We start from the raw sequence: 15735 nt of genomic DNA, 5'->3' as shown, positions 1-15735 counted from the left end.
TAAATATCTGTCATTAATGTGTGGCTGCAGAGTTATCATGAGGAAGGGCAAAATTTCAGAAATGAACTAGAGTACTCGGCACCATACTGGAGGCCTGATGATCAAGACTCAGCCAAACTGAGAGGTTCATTTTGATGACATCAGTTACATACCCACTTCACAGGTCTTTTATTTCAGAAAGGATACATATCCCTTAGGATGATTAGCTATGCATAGATTTGAATCAGGTTCCCAATTCTCAAATCCTCTGAATTGCAGGTGTGAGGAGGCTTTTTGTCTTTTTTTTTGTGTGTGTGAGGAGCTTTTACGTACAAGACACCTAGCTTCTCTGGAGTGGAGCTGTGGCACCAGGAAAGAGGAGAGTGGTTACCTCATTATAAAACCCAGGGTTCCTTGCATTGTGTCAAGTCCCAGAGCTTCATAGATGGTTGTGAGAGCCATGTGTCACAAGTTCGACTTGGGTTCCACGTGCCGAAGTTTACATCTTTACAGTCAAGTGATAAAATAGAGAGAAGCAGAGATTCAGAGCAAGAAAGGAAATATGTTGGGTACAGTTAGCGTGCACAGATTCATCCATTCAGAATACTTACACCATGCTTTACATTGAAACACTTGCCTAGAAAACTGCCCTCGCTTATAGCAAGGACGGTAATGCTCCCTCGAACCTATTCATTACATCAAGAACTAAAAGAGAGGAAGGGCAATCACTGCATGTGTCTGGGTGGACATCAAAACCATCTAGGCAGGACTTGTTTTCCTCCTGTTCCTCTTGCTGAGGTCAGGGAGGCCACATGCTGCCACAGAAAAGGGTAAAAGGCAATGACAAATGCTGTGTAATTGTGGCTATTCAGTAGTAAGGCCAGGCTTATTGAAGCCAAGAGTGCATTGAAGTAAGTGAGCTTGCAAATGCAATGAAAAACATTTACAAGTGAAAACTGCCTATTTTTCCACAATGTACATTTTTTAAAATGTCAGATATTTTGAATTGTAAAATGTTTACTTTGAATTATAATTTTATACAAACATGAAAGACAGTACCAGAGTGAGCAAAGGAATCATAGAGTTACCAAGAAAGCTTCTGACCTCACATTCTAAAAACAGAAAAGAAAATGTTTATTCTAAATTTAACTCTATCTAGAAATGCTTTTCTTTGTTATTCGTGTAAAAGCATAAAGACCTATCTTTTCCACATATGTACCCTGTCTGGCTAGTTATTTCTACCTTCAGAACTCATTCACAATCCTAATCTCAAAATGACACAGAAGATTGGTTGTTTTCTTTGTAACACAGACAGCAAAGTCAAATAAAAATGAGGAGAGCAGTAATTAGTAGTCATGTCCCAGAGTTAAAAGCTGTGACATTGCAATAACTCCCATGCCATTGCAGGTATTTTCCAACACACACACACACACACACACACACACACACACACCCCAAAATAGACCATGTATTATTTTCTGCCAGCTTGCAATTCATTCATCCATCAGTTCATCATGGACCTCTTTTCATGTCAGTTAATATAAATTCACATCTCTTAATTGTATAATATTCTTCATATATACATAACTATATCATCTATAGTTTATATATCACAGTTTATATGATATATCGTTCATAGATAGATAAATGATATATCATAATTTATAGAGATTTATGATAGTTTTGTTTAGCAAATCCTTACTAACAGTTGAATCATGTCTATCTTATAAATGTCAATGTTATATGCTCATTGTTATAGATGATATTTATGCAATAATCTTATGATTGACTTAGGATGAATTTCCGAAAGTGGAATTGTTCCATTAAAGAGCTTTTGATGACTTGTAAGAAAATTTCATAAAAGTTGAGCTAATTTATATACTCACTATCCATATATGAGTTGTCTATTTATTGACTATATTTGTTAGCCCTAGATACTATTAATATTTTAACTTTATTCTTTAATAATGTAATAGGTCTCAAATGATATTCTGTTGTTTTAATATGCACTACTAATAATCTTGAGCATTTTAATCTAGACTTAACCATTGTATTTCAATGCTAATACATGAACTTTTTTTTTGTTGGTCGTGAGACTTGAACTCAGGGCCTGGGCACTGTTCCTGAGCTCTTTTGCTCAAGGCTAGCACTCTGCCATTTGGAACCACAGCACCACTTCTGGTTTTTGAGTGGTTAATTGGAGATAACAGTCTCATCGGGACTTTTCTGCCCAGGCTAGCCACCAATCCTCAATCTCCTGAGTAGCTAGGATTATAGGCATGAGCCACTGGCACCCAGCACACAGGAACTTTTAAAATAACTGTTTGATTTTTATTAAGATATTCATCTTTTCCTAATAGATTTGTGTATTTTTTAGTTAGCAAATTTATTAATTCTTTTTTAGCCTTATATGTGGAAAGTAATTTTCTAGCTCATTATTTGACTTAAAATAGTTTGTAGCTGCTTCTGGTTTTATTTTTATCTACAGAGGTCTGCAGAACTAAATTTTTAAACAGAGGTATAACTTTTTTATTGTGGATTTCAGATCTTATTTCTTGCTTGTTAACTCCAAGATCCATTCTTAAAGTGTGGTTTTATGTATTCAAGTTCTTGCACCGTTTCCTTTCTTTCTTTTTTATTTGGTGCTGGGGATCAAATCCAAGGCCTCATGCAAGTTAATCATATACTCTGTCACTGAATTATGCCCCCAGAAGCTATTTATTTTTTTCTTTCTTTCTCCTTCCTTCCTTCCTTCCTCTCTCTCTCTCTCTCTCTCTCTCTCTCTGTTTTTTTTTTTTTTTTGCCAGTTCTAGGCCTTGAACTCAGGGCCTGGGAACTGTGCCTGAGCTTCTTTTGCTCAAGGCTAGCACTCTACCACTTGAGCCACAGAGACACATCTGGCTTTTTCTGTTTATGTGGCGCTGAGGAATCGAACCCATGGCTTCCTGCATACTAGGCAAGCACTCTAGCACTGAGCCACATTCCCAGCCCCAGAAGCTATGGCTTTATTTTGGTTTTTCTTTTCATTATTATCTTTAAGTAGTTGATCAAAGAGGATTCAAGTCAACAAGTTAGTTTGTAAGTGCAATGCATCTTAGTCAAGGTTACTCTGTGCATGTTCTCTTCCATCTTTCCCAACCCTACTCTTCCTTTGTTTTATATTTAGCAATTGAATATTTGATCTTCCTGGAAACTGTAGCTTATAATTTCCAGGAGTTCATTTTTAGTTCTTAAAATGATTTTTCTTATATTTTTTTTGTTCTGGTTGATCATGGGGCTTGAACTCTGGACCTGGGCACTGTCCCTGAGCCCTTCAACTCAAGGCTAGCACTCTACCACTTAAGCCACAGTGCCACTTCCATTTTACAGGTAGTTAATTGGAGATAAGAATCTCATGGACTTTGCTGCCCAGGCTGGCTTTGAACCATGATCCTCAGATCTCAGCCTCCTGAGAAGCTAGGATTGTAGGTATGAGCCACCAGTGGCCAGCTTGATCTTTTTTATTTTTGTAGCATATTAAGAAATAAGCAGTTTCTGATTTTTTTTTTTTTGTAATTCATCCTTTTTCGAATCCCCAGACACATTCTCCCCACTTCTACAGGTGTCCAATAACTGTACTTGATCAACTTTGGGAAGTGGTCAAGTAGTACCTCTTAAAAATTCCTGGTTCTGTCTGGTCAGCTACATCAGTTATCGTTCACCTCCTTTACTCTTCTAAAATCTACTAATAGTTCTTCATAATTACAACTTATTACAACAAATGCTCTTTATTATTGTGTAACACTATGTACCATCCTTTAAAATTGGCTTAAGTTGTTTTATAAGGACAGTACATTTTTAAAAAGAATCAGTAATAGTATAAATGTTTGTGGCTCCTGTAAAATAAATATGAAATAGAGGATATTTCTGGAAATGAAATAGAGGAAACTAAGCATTATGGTCAACAGTTATGATCTTATTTTTCTTTCTCTTTTCTATATAAAAATATAGATATACCTTATGATCATTGAATTTTTTTGTTTTCCACCAAAAGTTTTGTATTGCTTAAAAATGCTATTACATTTTGATTGTGTAAATTTTTTTCCTCTATTTGATATAAAGTTCTTTGCAGCAAAATTAGATGTTGCTAAAACAAAGCCAGCTGTGTTTACTTAATTTCATAAAGTTCCAGTAATAATTTGTAATGAAATTTGGTGTAGCTAAGGATGGCACTAACATCAACGTGTTTATGATAAGGCAGAGGAAGTTGAAATAGAATTACAGACAGATAACTGCCTTACATTTCAGCCAGTTGTTTATCGGAAATTGTTACGCATTTGCTCCTTACCAAAGGGCAGGCAGGTAATAGCCAGCTTCCTGGCAGACACGGGGGAAGGATCCATCTGCCTCCCACAGTTATCTGAATTTAATCTTACTGGGTGGGATTAGATGAGGTGAACTTTTGACACCAAAGGCCTGGAGTGTCATTATCTTATAACACATCCTCTATCTTTTCTACCATATTGCTCGTCTGTCTGATGCAGATATCAGAACACCATTCTCCATCACTTGGACAACTGTCCAAAGTATATGTCTGAAGGCCAAAATGTATTGTAAATTTCTCATTTTTCAGAAAGACGTTTTTAAGGCTTGCTTTATGATGTTTTTAAAAGAAACAATAGTCGTTTGAGTGTTGTCATTCGAAACATGAAAGGGAAGAAACAGAATTTTGATGCCCAGCTATGATGAAAGAAAAATAATTGTATTATTTGAACACAACTTAAAGTCTAGGTTTGTTTTGTGACAGGTATACACATGAAAGAAAGGAGGGCAGTTCAAAATTACAACTATGCCCTTAATACATCTGAGCTACTTTTTATTTAATGTCTTTTAAACAAAAGTATATGTGTACATATATTTATAGAGAATTCTTATAAATAACCACTAAAATTAAATTTTCTTTGAAATATTGACTATGTATTTTGAAAGCATTTCCTATAGTTAACAATAAGTTAGTGATAATTCAGTGAAAAACTTAAAAGAAAGTCTAACTCTAATAATACGGATAATATAATTTGCTCTATTATTTTTGACATTTCTGACTTGTTTTTTAAAGGAATTATTTCTAGATAAGTGTGCAAATTGTTAAAACATCTCTTATTCTCTTCTTCAGATATAAAAGAAAATACTATCTTTCATATTTTAGAATTCTGCTACTGTTATGTTTTTCACTATAATATGTTTTTAGTTGTTTTTCAGTATAACAGTTTTCATTTACTTCACTCAGTTCTCTTGGAAACCAATAATCAAATACTCTCTCCTCCCACTTCTGATTCTTCTTTCATCATTTGTTCTTCTCTCTTTCTCTCAGGTACTTTGCTGACTTCTGTACCTCCCTTTCTAAGCACCTTTGGTGCAAGTGGAATAAGAAATAAAAGATCAGGCATATTAAAGCAACTTATCACATTCTTGCAAACTTGTAGTATTTATTCTGATAATCATTTACAATGTTGCATTTAGTTTGCTTAATCTTTGTTTCTCTTATTCTAAGTTTTTAAAATCAAGACTAGGACTCCAATTCGTTATCTGATGCTTTTGCTCATTGGCTGGGCCACCTGAGCCACCCCTCCAGTTTCTCCATTATAATTTGCTGTGAATAAAAATCCTCATGAACTCAAGCCTTGTGCAATTTTTCAATATAAAATGGAATTCATTATACAACACCGAGTACTCTATCATTTCTCAATCTACAATTATGCATTGAGAGGATGCTATAGGTCATAATGGAGTCCCGATGAGGAAACTGATCATCAGCTGGCAAGGAACGAAACAAAAAGGTTCCAGATTGTACTAAGTGACATGGCATGGTGAAAATAAAATGGGGAGAGGTAATAATGATATATATGTGCATGTGTATACTTATGCACTTATATATGTCTGCATTTATATGTGCAAGGTCACATAATAAAGTTCCTTATTTTCTTATTTAGTGGGGTTGAATGATGATCTGTTTAGATACTCTGAGACCATTTCTAATAATGCAAATTTTCTAATTTATCAAATTATATATCTATTGTCTATCTCTATTAATATTAAAAAATACCAGATGGGGTTGGGATGTGCCTCACTGGCAAAGTGCTTGCCCATCAAGTTCAATGTCCTGGGTTTGGTCCCCAGAACCAAAAAAGAAAAGACCCCCAAAAATACAGTTCAAAAATACAAGTATAAAAAAATCCACTTGTTGGGATTTTCATTTTTCTGTGTATATACAGAGCCTTTTAGAAATTATTGCCTTTTCGCTGAACTGTTAATGACAGTGGCTTGAACTGTGGCCTGATTGAACATTTAGCTTCTTTCCTTTGGGGAAGTGTCTGGCCAATGTAACAGCTCATATTCTTAGTTTGGAAGGGCCTAATGGAAGAGTCTGGTGTGAATGCTCATCTTTGTGTAGTCACTGCAGAGCTTACGAATTTCACAGGGAAGCTATTGTATGATAGTGGTGTTAGGAATGCTTATGGTAGTGGAGGCAATTAAGAACTACTGAACTTATTGTCAGTCTTTTCTGGAGATGGTCTGGGACCTCAGAAATATTGTAAAAGTAGCTTTTCAATTTGGGAAAGAGAGAGAGAGCACAAAATTTCCTTTTAGTCAGACTTTGCAAGTCATCTGTTTATGATTTTCTCTTTTGTTTTTGTTTTGTTCTTGTTTTGACAGCATCACATGATCTCGCGATGTAGCTCAAGCTGGCATGGATCTATTACTCATCCTGCCTCAGTCTCCTGAGTGCTCCTGTAGTTGTATACCACCAGGCACAACCATCTGTTTAGCTTTTTAAATAGTGCATTTCCTCATAAATCACTAAACCACAATGGAAACAGTATATTTTTCTTGTTAGTCATGGAAATCACATTGTGAAATTCTTTCCCACATTAAAAAGCCTATATGTATGTGTATATGTACATAAACACATAAATATATATTTAATTATAACTATATGTGGAACATGGATGGAAAATCATGCTTTCTGTTCCCTTGTTGGTTTTTTGGTTTTGGTTTGGGTTTTTTGGCTAGTAGTGGGGCTTGAGCTCAGGGCATGGTTGCTATCCCTGAGCTTTTCAGCTCAAGGCTAGTGCTCTACCACTTTGAGCCACAGCTCCAATTCTGGTTTTTAGGTGGTTCATTGGAGATCAGAGACATACAGACTTTCCTGTCCAGGCTGGCTTTGAACCGTGATCCACAGATATCAGCCTCCTGAGCAGCTAGGGTGACAGGCATGAGCCACTAGTATGCATAAGGCTTTGATTGTTCTCTTGTAAGCATTTGCTTAGTAATATGATCTTTCAGCCTTTATCACTTTTTTTGTTCTTGCTTTCACTTGAACATATTATGCAGCCAAAAAGAAGAGAACAGTCTTAAGAGAAATCATTAAAAATCACAAAAATAAAACAAGTTAACAGCACAATTGTACGCACAGGTGGTGTATGCACATGTGACATTATTTCTCTCTGTTACAGAGGCAAACCAAACCTATTGGATATGGGCTCTTTGATGATCAAACCAATCCAGCGTGTGATGAAATACCCACTACTGCTATGTGAGCTTCGGAATTCTACCCCTTCCTCACACCCTGATTACAGGGCACTAGAGGATGCTTTTGCTGCTGTGAAGGACATTAACGTGAACATTAATGAACTCAAAAGAAGGAAAGACTTAGGTAGGAAGAAATGTGATGGGCTGGGTGTTCTCCATGACTGAGGTGTACTGTTGATGTTTCTGAAAATGACATCTTGAGTACTACTCAGTGGCCAAAAGCACTTGAAATCTTGAATTAGAAGTTGGAGAATGGACTATGGTTTTGCTCTGACAGCTGAGTTTATGAGAACATCAGCAAGTAGGAAGAACTGACCAAAAAACAAAACAAAAACAACAAAACAGCCTTACTGGGGCTGGGGATATGGCCTAGTGGCAAGAGAGCTTGCCTCGTATACATGAGGCCCTGGGTTCGATTCCCCAGCACCACATATACAGAAAACGGCCAGAAGTGGCGCTGTGGCTCAAGTGGCAGAGTGCTAGCCTTGAGCAAAAGGAAGCCAGGGACAGTGCTCAGGCCCTGAGTCCAAGGCCCAGGACTGGCCAAAAAAAAAACAAAAACAAAAACAAAGAAACAGCCTTACTGATATTCTCAACCTCATTTGTTCACTGCATTTTTTGTGGCAAATTGTGAGCAATAGAATCTCATAGCATATATTCATCTTGTCACCGAAGGGCTGTGTGGTAGGGAGACATAGACAGGTATCTGTAGCAGTTAGAAAGTTAGTGTAGAGGGGCAGAGACAGGCATGGTAGGGCTTGTTGGTAGTAGATTAGATTCATCTGGAATAGAGATTCTGGGGGTAGTGATTGTTCTTCTGATGGGAGTATATTTATATTTCTTTCTAAAATAAACAAATGACCCTTAGCTATTTTTAAGATGAGATATAAAACTAATGTCTAAATGGAAAATTTTCAGGGCTGGGAATATGACTTAGTGGTAGAGTGCTTGCCTTGCATACATTAAGCCCTGGATTTGATTCCTCAGCACCACATATATAGAAAAAGCCAGAAATGGCGCTGTGGCTCAAGTGGTAGAGTTCTAGCCTTGAGAAAAAAGGAGCCAGGGACAGTGCTTAGGCCCTGAGTTCAAGCCCCAGAACTGGCAATACATAGATAGATAGACAGACAGACAGATAGACAGACAGACAGACAGACAGACAGATAGATAGATAGATAGATAGATAGATAGATAGATAGATAGATAGATAGACAGATAGATAGATAAATGGAAATTTTTCATTTCAAAACAGAAAGATAATTAATTGGATCCTGTATATCCCAGAGGTAGGACACTTCTCTCAGTGTGATTAATGTCCAAAGAGTTCTTCACTGGTTTTGTACTTCTAATGTAAAAAGTCTCAATTCAATATTAAAGCAATGATAGGACTTCCTTTGTTTTTGTTGGTTTCAGTTTCTAATATTTATTCACAAAGTAATATGGTTCTGTTAACAAGCTAAACTTATAAAGAAAGGTTTAGAATAAAGGTTAAAGTGTAAAGTAAAAGATACAATAAATAAAAGGAAAAGTGCACTTGAAGTATTACTATCTAGAATATGCAATTATCAATATTAAATTAATAAGAACATTCTAATAAAAATGTTGCAGAAACATAAACAAGTATTTAATTGCTAAGCCTCACTAACAATCAGGGAAATGAAAAATCACAGTGGCCTTTCATTCCCAGTCCAACTGTTTGATAATTTTTTTAAATCAGTCCTGGGGCTTGAACTCAGGGCCTAAGCACTGTCCTTGGCTTCTTTTTGCTCAAAGCTAGCACTCTACCAGTTGAGCCACAGTGCCAAGTCCGGTTTTTTTTCTGTTTATGTGGTGCTATGGAATTGAACCCAGGGTTTTGTGCATGCTAGTCAAACCACATTCCCAGCCCCATTGATAAAAAAAAAAATTAATGGCTAATGTTAAGTTCTACATCTCATTCTAAAAGTGGCAATCTCAAGGGGAACCCCCCACTTTAGAGAATAATTTTTTTTTTTTTTTTTTTTGCCAGTCCTGGGCCTTGGACTCAGGGCCTGAGCACTGTCCCTGGCTTCTTCCCGCTCAAGGCTAGCACTCTGCCGCTTGAGCCACAGCACCGCTTCTGGCGGTTTTCTGTATATGTGGTGCTGGGGAATCGAACCTAGGGCCTCGTGTATCCGAGGCAGGCACTCTTGCCACTAGGCCATATCCCCAGCCCTAGAGAATAATTTGACAATGTTTACTAAAGTTGATGATGTGTGCACCAAAGACCCAGTCATTCAACTTCTGGGTATTTGTATTAGAAAAAATCTTGCTGATGTGGTTAAAAAAATAAGTATTAGTAATTAACACTGTTCACAATTTTTAAATTTTTTTCCTTTATTGTCAAAGTGAAGTACAGAGGGGTTACAGTTTCATAAGTAAGGCAGTGAGTACATTTCTTGTTCAACTTGTTACTTCCTCCCTCATTTTTCCCCTGCCTTGCCCTCACAATTTTTAAAGGTTTGCATAATCACCTGCTATTAAACTAATCATGCATTGCAAATTATGATACTATGAAAAGATTTTTTAAATCAATGAAATAAAATGCATGTGTCTATTGGATTAATTTCATACAATCCTGATTTTTTTGAAAAGGGAAATTATCAAGTGAATATGTTTAATATGGTACCATTTGTATGAAGTTTGAAACCCCCTAATATTATGTATTATTTAATTCCATCCATCCATATACAGTAACAGAATAAAAATAGACAGATATATGAACTCTGGTATTTGGGATAATAATTCTTTTGGGTACCAAAAATGAGAATGAGGCTTCAATTGCTTTGTTTAGTTTGCTTTTTTTTTTTTTTTTTTTTTGTAATGACACAGAGCCTTACTATTTGGCACAGTCTGGTCTTAAAATCGGTATCTTCTTGCTTTAGCCATTTCCCCAAATGCTGGGATTATAGGTATGTACCACCACGTCCAGATAATACTTTTTAATTTAAAAAATGGGGCAGGTAAAATATTAAGATTTGACAATATCAAAAGTAGATTATGGCTCTTATAGTATGCTTTGTAATATTTTGTTATTATTAAAACTATTTCAAGGTTTAAAATTTTTTCCACTAATGTGACTTCGGTTTACATAGCTCACTTTTTATTGCTTTCTTTAGACCTTCTATGTTTCATTTTCTTTGTCTCTCTCTCTCTCTCTCTCTCTCTCTCTCTCTCTCTCTCTCTCTCTCTCCCTCCCCCTTTCTTTCTTCCCTGCTTGAACCAATGTGGTATTACAACCTGATTTTTTTGTTTTTTAAATCATTCTTTTTCTGTGGTTCTTGGAACTAAACCAAGGGCTTTGCTCATGCAAAGCAAATGGTCTGTCACTGAACCCACCTCCAGCATGCTATTTGTTTAAGGGAACAATCACATATCATGACCATTTTTTAAGGTAATATTACCTTCCTTTTCTGATTCCATAGTATTCTATCTATTTATCTATCATCTATCTATATATTATCATTTATTAGACTATATGAGAAAAAATTTACATTATTATACCACACAAATAGAAGTAAAAATATAATAGACAAAACAAATTATCGTATGCATAATTATGGAAAGTAGATCCCACTTAATGAGCTTCCTAGTATTCATAGACTAGGAAGGTTTTCATTTTTGTTAGATTCTGCCATGTTTTTCTCTTCAAATCTGTGTTGGCTTAGTCCACATGAACATTTCACATGATTGTCTACCTTCTTACACCCTTACCAACACTAAGTGTCTGAGTATTAACATTCTGAACTCTATGAGAGTCATAAAATGGCTTTCAGGATACATAAGTAAAACTCAGAGTTGTTACTCAATTTGTCCTCAATTGCTAAGCTGGTAAAGACCAATTTTAGGATCTGAGGTTGCCAGAAAATGGGTACAGTTATCTTTTTGATACTTGGGTTATGACATATTAGAAGCCCCAGATAATAGATGCCTTATCTGAGCTGAAAGGGAGAGATTTTTTTTCCCTAGTATTAAGAATTTCTTTCTGTTTCAAATGACATGTTAAGCAAGAAAGTGTTCTGTGGTAGAATATTTACTATTTCCTCAGCTCAGAGATTTCTTTAATATGGAAGAGAAATTAATTTTAGGCTTTGAGGAGTCAAATTCTCAAGCGGTTGAGTTTCTGAAGGTTACTGGGGTAGGGGTGTCTCTGGCAGATTGAGAAATGGACCTTCAACATATGACATTTTCAGAAGAGGGTCAGAAACCATAGAAATGTTTATCTTGATATAAATACTGACCTTGAAAACTTTTAGTGAAGTGCATGTGTCCTACTGTACTTGCTCTGACATGTAAATGCACTCTTCCTTTTCAGTTCTGAAATACAAGAAGAACGATGAGGATGAATCACTTAAAGACAAATTGTCCAAACTAAATATTCATTCAATTAGCAAGAAATCAAAAAGAGTGACAAATCATCTAAAGATTCTGACAAGAGGAGAATCACAGGTAATTTTTCTTCTTCAGCCACCTGTATTTTCCCAAGGAATATTAATGCTGATATTTTTGTGAGATTTTTGTCTTGTTTCCAAGGTTATACCTAGAACATTGAGAATCCAAGTACAGTAATTTTCTTATGCTCTTTGTTTTCCCTCTTTCTTTGGGAAAAGTTGAAGATTGGGGTGGATGGTTTTGATCTCAGCTCTAATGTTTCCACTAAGGAAGAAGACAAAGGAAAGCACAGGACATAAGGACATGAGATAAGAATGTTCCAGGAATCCAAAAACCCACCAACATCCACCACATGATCTCCACGATAACAGTGTCCTGCATTTGGGTTCTACTTTTGCTTTCATTCATATATACATACATACATATATATATATACATATATATATATATGTATATATATATATATATATATATATATATATATATCTGGTGCCAGGCTCTGGTAGCTCACCTCTGTAATTCTAGCTACTCAGACGGCTGAGAACTGAGGATCATGGTTCAAAGCCAGCTTGGGCAGAAATATTGCCGTGAGACTCTTATCTTCAGTTAACCACTGAAACACCCAGAAGTGAAGCTGTGGCTCAAAGTGCTAGACTTGAGTAAAAAAGCTCATGGATAGAGCCCAAGCCCTGTGTTCAAACCCCATGATAAAAAAAAGAAGAAGAAGAAGAAGAAAGAAAGAAAGAAAACCTTTCCTTTATGGCTCCCTTGATTTTCATTTTACCTTTGTTTCATCTATAAAGAAAGAAGTGTTAAAATGCATAACTTATTGGAATGTTTTTTGCACTTCTCCTCTCCTTTCCACATGCTCCCCAGACACACATTATATTAGTGGGTAACTGTTCTTTGTCAGCTGTTTAGCTTGGCTTGAACCACTTTCATCTCAACCCTTAATAAATAATGGATGGATTAGCAAAGCTCTTAAACTTTAATGTGCTTAAGGAGAATTACCTGAGGAGTTTGCTGAAAGGCAGATTCTAAGCTTCAACCTGGTTCAAGGGTATGGCCAGAAAGTGTGTCGTTTTACAAACTTTCCAAATGTTTTGAAGTAATGATCTTGCAGTGAGTGATCAATGGAACGCACTTTGAGAATCACCTGGTAGAACGCTCTTGGCCCTGAGGATAGTGGCCCTGAGATGGGCCACTAATTAGGAAGAACAGTTCTCAACCTTCTACACTGTCTTTTTATTTTTCCTTCTCATTTGCCTATTTCCATCATTTTTTATGTTAACATCACTAATATTTTTAGTTTGAATTAGTGGCAACTGTGTGTTGATTCAACACTGTTAGTTTTTTTTGTATTAGATAAAATATATTCTATTTATTTATTTTTAGAATACGTTTATTATTATCTTTAGTTATACACAGGAGTTGCCATTTAACAACGCAGTTTAGGAATGCAATATATCTTGATCATTGTCACCTTTTTTTCTTTTTTTTTTTTTTGCCAGTCCAGGGGCTTGAAATCAGGGCCTGAGCACTGTCCCTGGCTTGTTTTTGCTCAAGGCTAGCACTCTGCCACTTGAGCCACAGCGCCACTTCTGGCCATTTTCTATATATGTGGTGCTGGGGAATTGAACCAAGAGCTTCATGTATATGAGGCAAGCACTCTTGCCACTAGGCCATATCCCCAGCCCCCATTGTCACCCTTTTCAACATTCTCACCCATCCTTCCCCTACCCACCCTTCCCTCACTCTTCTTAATTTTGTAGATTGTACATTAGATTTCTGACTCATTTCCCCGCTCTTCTCTTCATTCATTGACCCATTTCCCCTTGATCTCACCTCATTCCTTTCAAGTACCCACTTCCTGGTATTTTATTTTGCTAAAGTTTGATTTCACCTCTTCTAAGAATTACAATATTGGGGAATCACCCTTGAATTTAGCATATTTCAGTTAATACATTTATATACATTTGCATATCACCCAGTATAGTTACTTATATGTTTGTCAGCACTTGTTTTAAACTACTTCTTTTATTTACCTCATTCTTAGTTGTTATGGTCTTTCCTCCTCCTTCTTCTTCCATTAAGTATTTGCAATTTTCTGACTATGTAAGCAGAAATAGTCTCTTTCTTCCTTGGATGACAGTTCGACTTTCTCTTTCTATGGCAACTTCGGCAACTGTTCATATTTTCAGGAATCAGCACAAAGCAAGATCTTTGAAGCTATTTAAACTTCACTTTGACACCATCTATACCACTTAAGTATTTGTCTTGGGGCACAGCTTAAGTTCAATGTAACATCTGTAAACTAGGGATTTTATTAGTGCCTGACACTGGGATAGTTCTGAGGATTAAACAGAAATAGTGTATCTATAAAAATGTACTGAACCCAGTGTGTAAACACTCAATATATATTGGTTGCTATTACCATTATGTTATGTCATTGTATCATTTACCTTCGCAAGTATGACTTCTTGCTTTGCATGAGGATGAAATCTCCTTCATGCTCAGTGTCTTGCTGGTAGAGGACTGACTGCCCCACACAGCACTAACAAAATTTTAGAGGAAGCAAAGAGCTAGGAACAAAACTTTTATATTCAAACCAACCAATCCTGAGCTTGAGTCTCCTCCTCCTCTAACACTGAGTAAGCCAATATTTTTTCTACCCTAACCATCCCAGAGTTAGGTATCCAGGCAACTAGAGATCAGCTTTGTAGTCCAGAGCCCCTGGAAGAGTCAAAGTAAATCCTAAACTACTTTCTCTTTCATTCATTGACTATCTCTAGGAAACCTCAATAAAGTCATTAGCCTACACTTTCTCTTCATTCTGTTTTCTGCCACATGACCAAAACATGTAGTTCCTGTGGCCTTGTGCAACTTGTACTGACCCAATAACATAGACATATAAGTATGGTATTATTTCTTTTGCTCAAGGATAGCACTCTACCACTTGATCCATAGCACCACTTCCAGCTGTTTCTGTGTATGTAGTGCTGAGGAATTGAGCCTAGGGTTTCATGCATGCTACGCAAGTACTCTACCACTCAGCCATATTCTCAGTCTCCTAAATATGGTACATTTCTTTCCAAGCCTTGATCTCATTTTTTCTTGTGGTGGCATTATTTTCCATACAAATGTTAGCATGGACATTCTTGGGACCTATAGTAGATATCATTCTTGTGTTCATTTCCTTATAACTTTCTAGGGTTCACTAGATCCATAGAATAGAAGAGATTTAGCATAGAAATATAATGTGAAAACTTAGGGACATTTATCTTGTATGATGTAGGTCAGAGAATGGAAAATCAGGATATTTCTACTAAAGGCTACAGTAATAAAATAAAATCGAGAATTAATTTTAAAAGAGATTGTATTTCCTGTTGGCTAATATACAGAGAGTTCAAATAATTCTCTTCCAAAATCTTTGCTTCTGACTCAAGATAATGCTGTTGAATAAAATAAGCAGCTTCTAATTTGGGACGTGCTCTTGTGTAAGCCGTTATATATTTTTATCACATTTATCAACTTCTTATACTTTTCAATTGTGAACAAAAAGTGAATTGTAGTTAAAGGAGCCTGAAGGGATATTAATTAGATTTTCCCCTTAATCTTTTTAGAGGATGTCCTGTCAGCAATGAAGCATTTCACAGTTAATCAGAAAATCAGCTGCATAGGCTGGACTGGAGAAGAGATAAATCTCAAATCAATCAATTTTGCACTTGTCAGCAGCTCAGGTGAAATATTGGTAGAGTTAGGGTATAAAGCTATTAC

At 36.2% G+C, this 15735-nt stretch overlaps 1 protein-coding gene across 1 annotated transcript in view; it reads left to right on the top strand.

The window, feature by feature from the left end:
- The window catches only part of Arhgef38 (Rho guanine nucleotide exchange factor 38), an 89749-nt gene that overhangs the window by 56478 nt on the left and 17536 nt on the right, over positions 1-15735 (top strand). The window contains exons 6-7 of the mRNA XM_048333673.1: positions 7473-7672; positions 11882-12015. Of these exons, the coding sequence (XP_048189630.1) occupies positions 7473-7672; positions 11882-12015 (334 nt within the window). The remainder of the gene's footprint in view (positions 1-7472; positions 7673-11881; positions 12016-15735) is intronic.

Source organism: Perognathus longimembris, chromosome 24 (assembly GCF_023159225.1).
Source record: "Perognathus longimembris pacificus isolate PPM17 chromosome 24, ASM2315922v1, whole genome shotgun sequence".
NCBI classification, from domain to species: domain Eukaryota; kingdom Metazoa; phylum Chordata; class Mammalia; order Rodentia; family Heteromyidae; genus Perognathus; species Perognathus longimembris.
This window is presented reverse-complemented; position numbering and strand designations above follow the sequence as displayed.